General features: G+C 44.0%; 2 protein-coding genes across 4 annotated transcripts in view; one reads left to right on the top strand and one right to left on the bottom strand.

Moving 5' to 3' along the window:
* Positions 1-2,706: 2,706 nt before the first annotated feature.
* Positions 2,707-3,956, bottom strand: CDRT15 (CMT1A duplicated region transcript 15). The gene is given in 2 exon segments (XM_050763458.1): positions 2,707-3,461; positions 3,603-3,956. Coding segments are annotated over 2 exon segments (846 nt in total). The 5' UTR covers positions 3,868-3,956; the 3' UTR covers positions 2,707-2,880.
* A 3,919-nt stretch (positions 3,957-7,875) lies between these two features.
* LOC126938789 (zinc finger protein 624-like) overlaps positions 7,876-16,393 on the top strand; it is a 64,586-nt gene continuing 56,068 nt past the window's right edge. For 2 of the 3 annotated variants that reach the window (XM_050763383.1, XM_050763382.1), the window contains exon 1: positions 7,883-8,023. In XM_050763383.1, the coding sequence (XP_050619340.1) occupies positions 7,963-8,023 (61 nt within the window). In that variant the 5' untranslated portion in view covers positions 7,883-7,962. Of the gene's footprint in view, positions 8,024-16,393 lie in introns of all 3 variants that reach the window. The other variant, XM_050763386.1, reaches the window with a different exon arrangement.

Genomic DNA, 16,393 nt, shown 5'->3' with positions numbered 1-16,393 from the left:
ATGGAGGAGCTGGGCCCTGCAGATCGACCAGAAACCCGACGATATGCCACCTTCTGCCCCTACGTCCTGTGTGTCCTGGGCATTGGCGCTGTCTCCCTTGGCAAACACAGAACACTGTTCCATCTCAGAGATTGCTGAACCAGAGAAACAGATGCATTTATGGTACTGTAAATACTATAGTATATGTGTTGCCAATTATTGTAAAGTCATAAATATTTATAATTCTGGTTCTGATTTGATAGGCACTTGAGGTAGCTGTGGGTGGAGAATATGCTTACTGTCTGAGGAGACTCACAACCATTTCTCAGGTTTCCCTTGCAGAGTGTATGCCCTTCCCAGTGGGACAGTGGGGGTGCCAAGGAGAAAAACGGCCAGTTAGAAAAAATCCCAAGACTAGTCTACGCAGAATCTCTCCCCTGCAGACAGGGCATTAATAGCCCAGTGGTGGGTGAACGGCAGAAGCCAGGACTAGACTTACACTTTTGCCTCACAAACCTGTGAGGACTCTGGAGCTCCTGCCCCTGCCTCACACAGCCTCGCCAGGAGTCTGCTGAGCACCTTTGAAACAAGCGCAGGGAAAAGATGAAGGTCTGCGAGGCCACTGAGCTCACAATATTCATCTACACTGGTCACCTTTGTGTCAGAGAGTGTGTGTATCTGTATGACTGAGTACACGTGTCTATGTGCATAGATAAATCTGCGCATGCCTGTCTGTATGTGCACATTACATCTTTATGCTCATCTATGTCAGTTCTATGGCTGCGTACCTGTGTGGATATGTGCACACTGGACTGTGGGTCTCTATGTGAGGATGTAACATTTGCATACATGTGAGGATGCATATCTATGTGTAAATGCTCTCATGTTTTGCATGTTTAGTGTGTGTGTACCTGGGCACACATGAGTGCATGTGTAGAAATATGTGTCTGTGTGTACACTTGCTCTCCATGCATCTGTGTTTTTATATGTGTAACTGAGCATATTTCTACATGTAGGGATGACTGCATGTTCATCTTAGAGGATCTGCATGAATCTGTCCTTTTTGTGAGATTTCTCTTCCCATTCATCTTAAATCTCTCTCACCAGCTAAATGTTTGTTCCCCATCTCTGTGCCGCCTCTATTCATTCTCTCCCCAAACGAGCTTCTAAACACCAGCCTCCCTCTGCCATCAGATCAGCTGCCTTCGCTGCCCAGTTCTCTTCTCGCCCCGTACTTGCTTTCTTCCTCTACCTTTCTACCTCAAGCTTCCTCTGCCTGCTTTTGTCACAGTCTCATTGCTTGCTGACTTGGAGGCTAGGGCTGGTCTGCACTTAGCCTCTCCCTTCCTAATTTCTAGCCCTAGTGAGCAGCCCTGTCTTAGCTCTGGCTGACCTCCACAGTGAATCATTGTGTTCCTGCCACCTTCCTGACCCCTATGCTCAGCCTGGAATTGTTGTAGGAGATAGCAAGGGCATTCAGAAGAGTCAGTTGGTTACCAGTGCCTTGGTGTTTACTCTTTTATGTCTTAGTTCCTGAGTCCGGGGTGGGGTTTGATAGGGAAGAGGTGGTGTAGCTAGAATGCGAACTAAGAACTTCTCCATCTGCTTTACTTTTTCTTTTGTTGACAAATTGTCAGCTTTTCTACTCAAAACTGACCAAGAAGTTGTATTTGCCTTTTGTGGCTACTCAAGTCCTACTGCCCAGCCAAGCGCCCCACAACGTCTCAGCCCAATGGGTTGGTTAAAAAAGACAGACACACAGAGAGAGAGAGAGAGAGAGAGGGAGGAGGGAGAGAGAGAGAGAGAGAGAGGAGAGGGAGACAGAGAGAGAGAGAGAGGAGGGGGAGAGAGAGAGAAATCACTCTCATTTTTGTATCACAATTGCCCTTGTTTTTAGCAAGTGTGTGAACTCACAGTGCTTTTCTATGAATAAACCATGGATCACATGAAAGATCATTTTTCTTAAAGAAAAAAAAATTCCCTAGTCCCAGAGGGGACCAGCAAATACTTAATAGAAGATTACAGATTTCTTGTGAGTGCATATGGCTCAGGGAGACCTGATTCTGTAAAGCAAATGTTACTATCCTCCTCAAATTCATGTGTTGAATTCTAATTCTATGTGATGGTATTTGGAGGTGGGGCCTTGGTGGGTGAATAAGTTCATGAAGGCAGGGACCTCGTGAATGGAATTGGTGCCCCTATCAAAGGGACTGCAGAGAGCTCCCTCATCCCTTCTGTCATGTAAGGACACCGTAAAAGATGGCTGTCTATGAACAAGGAAGCCAGCCCTCTGCGGACACAGAATCTGCTGACCATTTGACCTTGGATTTTACCATCTCCAGAACTGTGAGAAATCAATTTTCTGTGCTACCTAGTCTGTGGCATTCTGTTTTGACACCAAGATTAGCTAAAGTGCCAGCATGTCAACTTGCACACATAATTCTTGGAAACTCTGATGCCAAATCCTTGATGACAAAAGGTGATTGATCTGCCAGAGACATGAGCCTACATCATTCCCTCTTTCCACAATAAACCAGAGAGTCAAAACAGGCAAGAGTAAGTCAAAGTCTTCTAAAAGCCATACCTGAAAAGTTTCCAGTAACAGTTGACTCAACAGTAATTTAATCACACAAACAACCACAACAAAAGACACAACTATCAGAGATTTTCAGGATCGCCTCAAAAACACCGTCTAACATTAGGGAGTTCAAAAAGGCATGAAGTTCCGGAAATCAAACTTTATTGAAATATTGTTTCATCAACTTGCAATTCTAACACTATTAATAAATGCTAGGGCGGGTGGTGGCACAGAGAGCCTGGGGCACAAGTGCTATCTTTAAAAGCTTTGCTTGCTGTACCCTTTGGAGCTGCCTCCTGGTCCCCTCACCCTCTGCCCACCTGTTAAGATCCTGTCCTGGGCAGCACGTCAGGGGCAAACAGCCCGGATGCCCAGCTGCAGACAGACATCCATGCCTGGAGGAGGAGGCCGCCTCTGGGTGCAGGAGGAGCTGCTGGAACTCCTCTTCTGAACCTTCTTTTAATGCTCTCAAGCATCTCCTGCACACAGATAGACCCCACCAGCAGCAGTAGAATAAACAGGCCCTGCAGCAGCAGGACTGCAGCTCTAGTGAATGACACAAGCCTCTCTCCAGCGAGGTAGAGGAACCCAGGCTCAAAACCCTGGTCTCCGCCTCCATGTTTGCCACCATGCCCAGGACTAGGGGCAGCATGGGAGCTGCTGGCTGGGGCCGTGCTGGTCACCCCTTCCCTGCCACCTGTCTCTCCAGCCACCCTTTCAGCTGCAAGGCTAAGGCCAGTGGCTATAGTAGGTGCCGTGATTTCAGGCAGCTCCTCTCTGGGCTGGTCCTTGGCTGGAGCTCCCTTCACCTCCAGCGCTGTCTCTGGAGGGGGCTCTTCCCATGCTGGTTCTGGCTCAACAGCTGGTGCTGGAAATGCTTCTATTTCTGCATATTGAGCAGGAGCTGAGAAAGGAGAAAGGGTCCCCAGCGTCAGTCACTTTCCACTAGAATTTCCAAACACAGAAACAACCTCCCTGAATTTAAAGGAGCTCCAGCCCCTAAACACCGCCCCCGCAAAGTCTTCCAGACTGCAGGCCACCTCACCATGTGCCTCTGCCTCCATGGGCTCCCGAATCTCCTCCTGGACAAGGACAATGTGCAGATGCAGCCCCGATGGGATCTCTGGTGTGGCCTGCCCTGCTAGGGCCTGCCCCGGGCTGCCCTGTGGTACCCGGGTGTGCCTTCTTACAAAGGGCCACAGGCGTCTGGGGTGAGGGATGAGCCTTCTTCGGAATCGTCAGAAAAGGCTCTCACTCCCTCCATTCCTGAAGCAGCAGCCTCTCGAAGTGGGGAAGCAACACGAGAACATATTGCTGTCTCGAGCGTCTCCCACCAAGTGAGCTGGTTACGGTGCTGACTCTAGGATATGGGTGCCTGGTTACCAGAGTTCTAAGTTCTGTTCAGGTCTGTCATTAAGGAGGTGAGGTTGCTTCTTTAAGGTTCTGTCCCCTCAGCCCCTTCCTTCCATAAGACCTCCTCAGGACTCCACTGGGCTGCTGACTGCTCACCCTCCCCCCAGGACACCTCCTTACCTAGACACCATTATGTCCACCCAGGGCCTGCTTGGACACCTTTGCCTGATGTTCACCGGGGGCCGGATGTCCTCCTCAGGCCTGATGTCCACAGAGGGCCTGATGTCTGCCTTGGGCCTATGTTCCTCTTGGGGCCTTGTGTTCACCCGGGGACTGTATCCAGCTGGGGCCTGATGGCCTAGTGGGTCTTGTTATTCACCTAAGGCTTTGTGTCCACCTGGGGTCTGGTGATCACCTGGGACTTGGGTATCAACCTGGGACCTGGGTGTCCACTTAAGGCCAGATGTGCACCCAAGACCTGAGTTTTCACCTGAGCCTGATGTTCTCCTGGGGACTGGGTGTGTACCTTGGGTCTAATGTCCGCCTGGAGCCTACATGTCTACCAAGGCATGGTGTCTACCTGCGGCCTGATGTCCACATGAGTCTGGTGTTCAACATGGGCCTGCTGTCCACCTAGGGCCTTGGTGTCCATCTGGGGCCTGGTTGTCAACTTGGGGCCTGGTGTATACCAATGGAGGGTCCACCTGGGGCCTGATGTCTGCCTGCAGGACTGGCGTCCTCCTGAGTGAGGTGGGAGGATCTCTGGAGCTCAAGAGATTGAGACCACAGTGAGCCTTGATTGTGCCACTGCCCTCCAGTCTGGGTGACAGAGTGAGACCCTGTCTCAAACAAATCAACGAAAAACCGCACAAATTATGTAGCTATACAAAATATTTTCTTTCCTTTTAACCTTATTCTGTGAGCTTTTTTCATTATTTATTTATTTTATTTTCAAAACCTTTTTGGTTAAAAACCAAGACACAAACATACACTTTCGCCTAAACCTAAGCAGGGTCAGGATCATCGATTTCACTGTCCTCTACCGCCACATCTTGTCCCACTGGAAGGCCTTCAGGGGCAGTAACAGGCATTGAGCTGTCATCTCCTTGATAATAATGCCTTCTTCTGGAAACCTCCTGAAAGACCTGCCCAAGGCTGCTTCAGTTAACTTTAAAAAAAAGTAGTGATGGAACTGTTCAAAGTTACTAACTTTGGGTTTTCTGCCCACCTAACTGCTGGAGAAAGATTTTTAAAGTAGCATATGAATTATTGCTTTTTATGGAGATGCCATTATTAAATTTTATAATTGCCCTGCTTTTTCCAAATATGACATAGAAACAGTTAAATCAATTCAAGATCATTAAATCATATGAAATAATTTTTATATACATTATCTGCTCGGTTGAATACTACATAAGTTGTCTCCAACCCATAGGTAGTCTTACAGAGACAGAGGCATATTTTTTAAATTACTGAGCTTGATATCAAACAATATAAAGGCTGTTACGAATGCTGAGATGGATTTGCTTAATCGATGTCAAACCGGCCTGCCTTCACAGGAAGGGCATATAGCCGCTGCACTTGCACCAGACAATTTATTTGTGTGTCTGTGGATAAGATGTAAAGAAAAACAATGAATAACTTCCAAGGCAGTGAAAACATTGCAGCTGAGCTCTGGAATTCTTAGTAGAAACCATGAAAAGGCAACAAAAACACTTAGAGCAATTGCAGGTTAGAAACTGGGATTCACAGGAGCTTAATGGGGCACATTATGTTAAGTGAAATTGTAGTAGGACAAGCCGCAGACAAAACTCCTCAGACACTGGATTAAAGAAGAAAGAGGTTTTTTATTCGGCCGGGAGCGTCGGCAGACTCGCGTCTTAAGAGCCGAGCTCCCCGAAAAAGAAATTCTTGGCCTTTTTAAAGGCTTACAACATTAAGGGGTCCACGTGAAAGGGTCGTGATAAATCGAGCAAGCGTGAGAAATGTGACTGGGGGCTACATGTGTCAGCTAAAAGAACAAAAAGCTTTACAATGCTTTTTTCATACAGTGTCTGGAATTTACAGATAACACAAGTAGTTTAGGTCAGGGGTTGATGTTATTATTATTACTTTTTTTAGCTCCTAGGGCCGGGTGGTGGTGCCAAGGTTGTCTGGCTATTTATCTTACTTGTTTTTTTCTAACTTTTTGCTTTCTCTCTTTCCTCCTGTCTTGTGAACTAGGCAAGGTGGGGGGAGGAGGGCAGCAGGAGTAGTGGTGATCTCCTTCCTTATCCCCCTCTTTGAGAATTTATACTAATTAGTGGGAGTTCTTACTTTTATTTTTACTTTCTGAGCCTCTTTGCGAGACAGAGCAATAGTGTTTTATGTAATACGCTTGTGCTGAAGTCTTCTGAGGAACCCATGGTAGCTACAAAACCTTTCATCATTTGAAGGAGCAAGTTTAATACACAGGGGAGCAGCAAGCACATTTCTGTTACTAGTAATACACTTATAATGAGGGTTTTACATTTTTTTGTAGTTGGAAACTGTTTTCTGAATGAAGACTTAGGTTCAAACCTGTGTTAAACCTGTACAGGCACATGTACCAACTTTGTCATGTCTTAAGCAAGTTAGTTTTTTTACTGGGTCTTAAAAGCTTTTTCTTAGCAAGTAACACAGTATTTTTTAATAACAGAAACTTTTAAGAGCCAGATGCTTGAACTTGGGGCGTCTGTTTGGGGAAAGATTTAGTTAAAGTGAAGTTATTTTGAGGCATTAACTCTTTTGCTTCTCAAGGCTGTTGGTCTCTTATGTTCGCCTTTTTATAAACATAACATAAAGAGACATCCAGGCTGCCAGCAATGTTTTCAGCCAGCTGAGCAAATAGGTTTTTTTCTATTTTCTTTTTGCTGAAGGAGGAGGTTCTGGTAACTTCTGGTGTATATGTTTAAAGAATGACTGAAAGACTCGGAATTGTTGCTGGGCTGGACGGGTCTGGGTTTCCTAAGTAGTATGTGTACAGTGGGGACACCTTATATAGGTGTTTCTTCTAGCATGGTTATGGGGGGTATCAACAACAAAACAATGTACAGTATATTCATATCCAGCAAGGACAAAAGAGGTCCTTACCTGGGAAAAAGGTTGAATACAGACACAGAACAATAGGAAAACAGTTAGTATTACAGGAAAACTATTAGTCTTAAGATTTTTAACTACATCTACTTGCTTGATGAGTCCTCAAGCTTCGGCCGTGCGTAGACTAGTCAGCTGCTGGTGTGTGACTAGAGCAGGGCTGTCGTTCTCAGCAGCAGCTTGGTCTCATCTCAGGATGGGCTGGGTTGGGTGATCTGCATCCTGCTGGCTGGTCCATTGTCCTGAGCTGCCAGTGTTATCTGACTGTGGTGGATCTAAGACACAACACCTGCAACTTTAACAGCAGTGGGAGTGGACAAGGTTACAGTACAGGGCCCATCCTATATGGGTCCTAGAAAAATTAAATTTTACTTTAAACAGAGTCACTAGAGTTAAAGGGGTGTCAGGCTTATAGGCATTTTCATTTACTTAATTATGAACACTTTGTATGGCTATTTTTAAAGCCTGCATTTGCTTTTTTAAGGTTAATTCCTTTGGTTTCTGGAGGTCCCCTTTAATTTGACCTATGATTTGGGGGTGGCAGACTGAACACAATCTTATAGGGCAAATACCTAGTTTGTTTGGTGGGGGTGCACCTGACTCGGAGGAGGACCATAGCCAAAAACCTGATTTTATCTTAAATGAATTTCCTGGCAATATTTTTTTCAGTAGCTGCTCAAGTGTCTAGTTCATGCGTTCTACTTTTTCTTGAACTTTGTGCCGATAGGCTGTGTGTAACTTTTATTTTATTTTTAACAGTCTTGTTAAATCTTGCACTATGTCAGCTGCAAATGCTGGCCTATTGTCTGACTTTAAAGTTAGAGGTACTCTAAACCTGGGGATAATGTCTTTTAACAGTACTTTAGTCACTTCTTGTACTTTTTCTGTCCTGACAGGGAAAATTAACTTACCCTGAAAATGTGCAAACAAGCACTAACATGTATCGACAGCCTCCAGCACGGAGCAGTTCTGTAAAGTCTATACGCAAGTTTTCACAAGGTATGGCTCTTTTTCTTGTTTAAGTTTCTTAGAGGAGGGGCTCTTCTCCCCCACCCCCTCTTGGTAACACTATTTAGTGGCTTAGCCTTCAGTGAGTAGTTGGAATCCAGATGCGGCAGAATCTTGCTGCTTTTAACTTCTAATGTGACCATGGGCTCCTAGGAGCCTAAAATAAGGTGCCTAGTCTGCCTTAGTCTATACATTCTTCAGCTCCTGTCAGCCTGATCAGGTCAGTATTTGGTTCCTCCAAGGTGCGGCAGCCCTTGGCCGATGGCCTCTTTGTCTTGCAGCCTTGGCCATTTCTTTTATTGCCTTTTAAATATTTACCTTTTTAGTGTCCTTTCTTTTTGCATCTCACACATTAATCTCTCTCTAGCCTTGTCCGGCTCTTGAATCCTTGCCTAACTTGACTTCTTTCACATTTATATTCACATCCACGTCCTCTCACATTGCTAATTTTTGTTTTTATGAGTGCTGTTGCTAACAGATTGGCTTTTTTTCTTAAGTCTTTAATTTGCTTTTTTGTTTTTTCCTTCTGAGTTATCCTGCTCTTACAGCCAGCTGGTGGGGCGGGGCAAGGGCACGGGCCCCGCCCCCGCACACTGCTCTCTGTCTCTCCTGTTTTCTTCTGATTCTTTTTTTTACACTTACTTTTAGTCTTTTTGTTGTTGTTGTTCTTTTCTTTATATAATTGTTTTATGCACTTGGAGGGTTAAACAGGCATACCGAGAGTCAGTGTAAATGTTTACATTCTTACCTTTACTGAGTACTAAGGCCCGAATTAAAGCAATGAGCTCAGCTTAACAAGACAGTGTCCAGGGTTACCACCGCATATTCCGCACCTCTCTCTCCTTGTGGGTTGATGAAGCTGTATAGCTCCTAGTCTACTGATGCCGAAGACTGGTCCCGGAGGTCAGGTCTGCTAGAGTAAACTTGAGTCCCACACACCTCTACACAGTTATGCTCGACAGGGCTCTAGCTGCCGGGAGCAAGGTGCCGGGTTCAGGGTGTTTCCAGTTTAGTAAATCAATGGTTGGAAAGGGCTGATAGATGAAAGTCTGTTGCCCCCCCTGGATGTGGGCCTGGTCATTATAATAGACAGGTCCTTGCGTCTGCCTGAGAGGCATTTACATAGCTCAAGCAAGAACAGATCTGAGAGGGCCCACTTGACTATCTTGACTTCCTTCCTTGGCCTCTCTAGGCTCCGATCCTCCCCTTCGAGGTGAGACCTGGGTCATGTTAGCTCCTGAATCTCGTTTCTGAGGGGGCTGTTGGCCTCAGTAAAGCGGGGTAGGCTGGGACATATGGAGAAAGAATTTCTATTATCTCTGGCAACTCCTGCAAAACTGGCTTCTCTTGCTGTTTCTGGGACTCCTTTTTTTTTTTTTTTTTAAACTCTGTGTCTGCTGGCGAAGCTGCTCTTACTTTTGCTTTTGGCTTTTTTGCAATAAGCTCTTAAACAGGGCTAAATTTATGCTGGTTTTGTCTATCTTATATTTAACCATGAGTCAATATAAAGGAATTTGATCTAGGTACACTGGCTGTCCTCCGACCCCTGTCACCACCTTAAATACATGGCCAATTGTTCTCTGTCTGTAGTTCCTTCAGTGGGCCATCCAGCACCAAAAGAGGGCAATTCTAATTTACACAGAGTTCTTAACCTCTAGGGGGTTAACTTAACTCTATAATCTCCTGCAAAACCTTTTTTAAGGTTCTGTAACATGCATTTTAATAGAGTAAGTTTTGATGATTTGATGACTTTCCTTTTTTCTTTTTGAAATGTTTTTAACACATTTCCTAGTGGAGTGGCCTTACTTTGTGTCTGACCTATTTTTCTCTCGCGACAAAACAACATTCACACTACAAGAAGGAAAGGGCACAAGATCACTCACTCGTCTAATTCACACTAAATCAAAATCAAAGCTATAACCAAAGTGTTGTTAAAGGCACAACTGTTCGTCAAGCAGTTTAAGCCAAGTCAAAATCAGAACCAAAACCAAAGCGCCAATAAAGGCACGCCTGTTTATCAAGCAATTCAAGTCAAGTCAAAATCAAAACTAAAACCAAAGTATCAAGCAATTAATTCAAATCAAGTCAAAAACAAAAACCAAAGTGCCGGTACAGGCACGCCATGGGTGATCAGGCCACGCTTCCACTCAAATGGAGTGGGCAAGTTCTAAAGACCAGTCTTACCAAGTTTCAGATGTCTGGACTTAAAGTGCCAGTGCCGTCCCAGTGTTCAGCCACTGTGTTGATCCTCCATGGGGGTCTGCTGTGCACTGCTCTGACGAGACGTTCCTGACGAGACGTTCCACTGTGGCAAATGCCTACCCGGGAGCGTTCTCAGGATCCTCATCTCAGGATGTACATCTCAGGATCCGCCCAAGCTGGCCAGAGTCCGCCTACAGGGCAGGCATAAGCTGCCTAAGGGGCTGCCTCTACCGTCCGTAAATCACCTCGCTTCCCAGTCAAGGAACCAAGAAATGTAGCAGGATGAATACAGACAAAACTCCTCAGACACCGGATTAAAGAAGGAAGAGGTTTTTTATTTGGCCGGGAGCCTCGGCAGACTCACGTCTTAAGAGTCGAGCTCCCCGAGAAAGAAATTCTTGGCCTTTTTAAAGCCTTACAGCTTTAAGGGGTCCACGTGAAAGGGTTGTGGTAAATCGAGCAAGTGTGGGAAATGTGACTGGGGGCTACATACATCAGCTAACAGAACAAAAAGTTTTACAAGGTTTTTTTCATACAGTGTCTGGAATTTACAGATAACACAAGTAGTTTAGGTCAGGGGTTGATATTATTATTACTTTTTTTTAACTCCTAGGGCTGGGTGGTGGTGCCAAGGTTGTCTGGCTATTTATCTTACTTTTGTTTTTTTCCAACTTTTTGCTTTCTCTCTTTCCTCCTGTCTTGTGAACTAGGCAAAGTGGGGGGAGGAGGGCAGCAGGAGTAGTAGTGGTCTCCTTCCTTAAAATCAGCCAGGCACAAAAAGACAACTACCACGTGATCTGACTTATGTGGAATGTAAAACAATTGAACTCACAGAAGCAGAGAGTAGAATGGAGGTTACCAGGGGCTGGGAGGCAGGGGCTTGGGGACATAGTGAAAGCATTCAAAATTATACTTAGGAGGAATACGTTTAAGAGATATATTGCACAACATGGTGACTGCAGTTAATGTATTGTATTCTTGAAAATCAAGAAGTGTTCTCACCACAAAAAATAAGTATGCGTATGTTCCTGAGTGCAATGTAATCATTCCACAATCTGCTTATTTCTAAACAGGTTTTACACAACATATATACAATTTTTTTTGCTATTTAAAAAGCTAATGGATTGTAAAAAGTAAGTACTGGAAAACTTGTAACGGTTTAGAACAACTCTCTTTGTAAAATTAATGGTTCCTTTCTTAACCAACCTGCTGGTCTCTATTAGTTAATGAAATGGAACTTAGTTTATACTCTAAATCTCAATACAAAATTGTAGTCGTCTTCTACGTATTAACTGATCTGAAAGTAACAGCAGAATCATAATGAAAGCCATCTGAAAAGAAAGTTATCCCAAATGAACTGTTTTATTAGCCTTTGATTTATCTCTTTTACTTAGAAATAAAATGAATAATTATTATTTTAATAGACCCAATTGCTTCAGGCTATAAACTTGATTATTCAATTTCCACTTCAATTTTTATAGCCTGAGAGACATGCTTTTGAAAATATTCTTGGCTGTGCGCGGTGGCTCACGCCTGTAATCCCAGCACTCAGGGAGGCCGAGGCAGGCAGATCACGAGGTCAGGAGATCAAGACCATCCTGGCTAACACGATGAAACCCCGTCTCTACTAAAAAAATTAAAAAATTAGCTAGGAGTGGTGGTGGGCGCCTGTGGTCCCAGCTACTAGGGAGGCTGAGGCAGGAAAAAGGCATGAACCCAGGAGGCAGAGCTTGCAGTGAGCTGAGATCGTGCCACTGCACTCCAGCCTGGGGGACAGAATGAGACTCTGTCTCAAAAAAAAAAAAAAAAAAGTAAATATTCTTGGCTGGATGTGGTGGCTCAGTACCTATAATCCCAGCTACTCAGGAGGCTGAGGGATGAGAATCCCTTGAACCCAGGAATTGAAGGTTGCAGTGAGCCGAGATCATGCCACTGTACTCCAGCCTGGGCAACAGAGGGAGACTCTGCCTCAAAAAAAAAAAAAATCATTCTTGAATAAAAACACAACACCTTTAATTCTATGCTATTGTCCTTTATATATTAACTTGTAGAAAAAGAAAAAATTTGTACAATGAAATTTATTAGTCTACTTTAGATTAATATGTTTTCCTTTATATCATGCAGTTTACTTCTTAATCAATCTCCATAATCAACTGCATTTTTTTTTTTTTTTTGAGATGGAGTCTTGCTCTTGTTGCCCAGGCTTGAGTGCAATGGCATGATCTCAACTCATCACAAGCTCTGCCTCCTGAGTTCAGGCTATTTTCCTGTCTCAGCCTCCCCAGTAGCTAGGATTATAGGCATGCACCACCACACCTGTCTAATTTTGTATTTTTAGTAGAGACGGGGTTTCTCCATGTTGGTCAGGCTGGTCTCGAACTCTTGACCTCAGGTGATCCACCCACCTCGGCTTCCCAAAGTGCTGGGATTACAGATATGAGCCACCGCGCCCAGCCATATTTCTTTACAGATGTTAAATTTGAGGCAATTGTCTTTTAAGATACCCTTTTGTCAGTTTCACTTACTGATGGCAACTTTCTACTTTGAGTAACATGATTCATCTCTACTGTCAGGGGTTGGGGTTGCTGAGGGAGGAAGGTGTGTGTGTGTGTGTGTCTGTGTTTATTTTGTTTACAGACTGCATCTGTCCTACTGGCTGGGAGAACACACACCGACATCTGTCCTGGCAGTGAGGGAGGGAGTAGCCCTCTGGGCACAGAGAGAAACCATCACTGCACCCAGGGTGCACCTACTCCAGTAAAGAAAAAGTCTGAGAGCTTGCACACTGGTGAGATGGTCAATTCCTCACTCTGCTCACAGTAAGGACAAGGCTGTGACTATCAGCTGGGGCAGAGAGTACACAGCTCAACAGCAGGTTTTTAAAAAGAGAGCAGAGTCTTCTTCTTTCCACGTTAAAAACAATCATAATATGGTTCAGCTGACCACCAAGGACTGGGTTATATCCCGCTATTCTCTGAAACTCAATACTGTCTGAACTTTTTGGAATCTCATAGCCTTTTCTATCTAAATGTGTATTGTTACTCTCATGGCTAAAAGTTGCAAGGAGCAGTCTCTTTCTTTCAGTTATGTTTCCGATTCTTTCTGGCTTCCTACACTGTGACACTTTTAAACAATTTAAAAATCTTCCAGTCAGGCTGCACTCTCTGTTAACAATTGGTTTTTAATGCCCTAAAATTCACAGCATTTCCTGTGTGAAAAATAAGAAGTCACAGTTTTATTAATCATCATCTGTTTGAAAGCCGTGCTAGTTTTAATAGTTACTGTACTTCTCAACATATTTTAAATGCCCATTCATGTGTCTTGTCTAACATTCCCAGGTTTGTGCTATTATACAAAGCTGTAAAAGAAATGACCAGGAGAATCAATGTACAAATGGCTGAATAAACAATAAAGGTCCCAGCAGTTGTTTAGGACAAAACAGACCTGGCTGAGTCTCAAGTACCAAAGCAGGAATCATAAACATGCCACAGGGGGATTTACTCTAAATGATATTTAAATATTTAAAAATGTATAATTTATATATGATCAAAAAGAAAATAATTAACTATTTTTTTTTTGAGACTGGGGTCACTCTGGTGCCCAGGCTGGAATGCAGTGATGCAATCATGGCTCACTACAGCCTTGAACTCCCAGGCTCAAGAGATCCTCCCACCTCAGCCTCCTGAATAGCTGGGACTGTCCAAATGCACACCTGGAAAGAAGGTGAAAACTTATTTATATTTCAGTGTAATTCTTTGTGAAGAAGAAAACATAATAAAGGCATTAGGAATGTAATGCCTAAATAGTAAAGTATGTTTTTATGGAAAATCACCGGCAGCCGGAAAAAATGTCTGCCGAATATTTAGGTCCTGTTTGCAAGAGTAGCGGGGAGCACTGCACACATCTCACCTCAACTCACAGGACCCAAGCCTTAAATGTATTCATTTGCTAAAAGAAAATGAACATTATTTCTCTTCTTCCCATATACTTAAATCTAGTTTTATCATTAAATAATTTCTGGCTGGGTATGGTGACTCATGCCTGTAATCCCAGCACTTTGGGAGGCTGAGGTGGGTAGATCTCAAGGCCAGGAGTTCGAGACCAGCCTGACCAACATGGTGAAACCCCCTCTCTACTAAAAATACAAAAATTTAGCCAGGCATGGTGGCAGGTGCCTGTAATCCCAGCTACTCCGGAGGCTGAAGCAGGAGAATTGCTTGAACCAGAAAGGCAGAGGTTGCAGTGAGCCAAGATCATGCCATTGCACTCCAGCCTGAGTGACAGAACGTGATTCCAACTCAAAATAATAATAATAATACTAATAATTTCCATATTTGAGCCCAGATTAATATATCATTTGTGAAGTTGATGTCTGCTTTGATTTCAGCTTTCCTGAAGTGTTAGGAAAATGCTAAGTTTCTTACATTATGCCTGATGGCCAAGTGATGGAGTCAGTGTGGAAGCATTTTTCGTGGAAGGTCCTGGTGGTCTCACAGGTAGCACTGAGGATGACATATGCACTCAGGCAAGCGCAGTTTCTACCTTGTCTCTCACCGGGAAATTGTGAATATAACAAGGAGCTTCTTTCAGCATAGACAGTGCTTCCTGCATTTGCAATATAGGGCCTCTGATCCATGTCATGGGGGAAATACTCTTTCTTTTTCTTTCCTAAAATTGCCTCAACATAAGGGATTTGACAGCATTGAATCATTGAATCCTGTCTCTGTGTAATCTGGTTAACCTATTAAGTGTTCCTATAAGAAGCAAATGTTGAAATGGTAAAATGGTGAGCAGTTTTTTTTCCCCACCCCCAGAGGGACAGGGCCTTGCTCTGTTGCCCAAGGAGGAGTGTGGTGGCATGATCATAGCTCACTGCAGCCTCAGCCTCCTGAGTAGGTGGGACTACAGGCATGTGCCACCACACCCAGCTAATTTTTCAAAACTTTTTTGTAGAGACGGGGTCTCAGTATGTTGCTTAGGCTGGTCTCAAAATCCTGGCCTCAAGCAATCCTCTCACCTTGGCCTCTCAAAGTGCTGGGATTATAGGCATGAGCCACTATGCCAGGCCAGTAAGCAATTTTGATAATAGGAGAAGGGGAATCAAAGAAAATTCAAGAAAAATGATAAAAATAAGCCATGTAACATGAGTGCTATCACAAAGGTTAAAGAAACTAATTTCAAACAATAGATGATTTAGACAGGGGAAACTGTTACATAAAGAATTTCTCTAATACCTCAAGTTCCACCCCACCCCACTGTCTATCCCTTTTTCCTCTATGCTTATTCATGTTTTAAGTATCTATAATTGGTATAATCCACAAAGACACTTATTTTAAACCTCAAAGCTTTTTTTTGAGACAGAGTCTCACTCTATCGCCCAGGCTGGATTGCAGTGGTGCGATCTCGGCTCACTGCAAGCTCTGCCTCCTGGGTTCATGCCATTCTCCTGCCTCAGCCTCCCGAGTAGCGGGTACTACAGGCATCTGCCATCACACTCGGCTAATTTTTTTTTTTTTTTTTTTTTTTTTTTTTTTTGTATTTTTAGTAGAGACAGGGTTTCACCGTGTTAGCTAGGATGGTCTCGATCTCCTGATGTCGTGATCTACCCACCTTGGCCTCCCAAAGTGCTGGGATTACAGGCATGAGCCACCACGCCCTGCCAAAGCTTTTCTTATATCAACAGGAACTCTGTAATGCAAGCAGAAAAATGTATGCTATATACAGATTCAACATGTTACAGTTATTCTTCAAAACCAAGTGACAATGCATAATTTCAATACTCTGGAGCTTTTAATTTTATTTTTATTTTTAATTAATTATTATTATTATTTTTTGAGATGAGTTTCGCTCTTGTTACCCAGGGCTGCAGTGCAATGGCGCAGTCTCGGCTCACTGCAACCTCCGCCTCCCAGGTTCAAGCGATTCTCCTGCCTCAGCCTCCCAAGTAGCCAGGATTACAGTTGCCGGTCACCACACCCGGCTAATTTTTGTATTTTTAGTAGCAACAGGGCCTTGTTAGCGAGGCTCGTCTTGAATTCCTTACCTCAAGTGATTCGCCTGCCTCGGCCTCCCAAAGTGCTGGGATTATAGGCATGAGCCACTGCACCCGGTCTCTGGTGCATACATAAATATGTATTCCTATTTAAGCCAAATCTTGAT

This window comes from Macaca thibetana, chromosome 16 (genome assembly GCF_024542745.1).
Source record: "Macaca thibetana thibetana isolate TM-01 chromosome 16, ASM2454274v1, whole genome shotgun sequence".
Taxonomy (NCBI): domain Eukaryota; kingdom Metazoa; phylum Chordata; class Mammalia; order Primates; family Cercopithecidae; genus Macaca; species Macaca thibetana.
The sequence above is the reverse complement of the archived record's forward strand: the minus strand, read 5'-3'. Positions and strand labels throughout refer to the sequence as shown.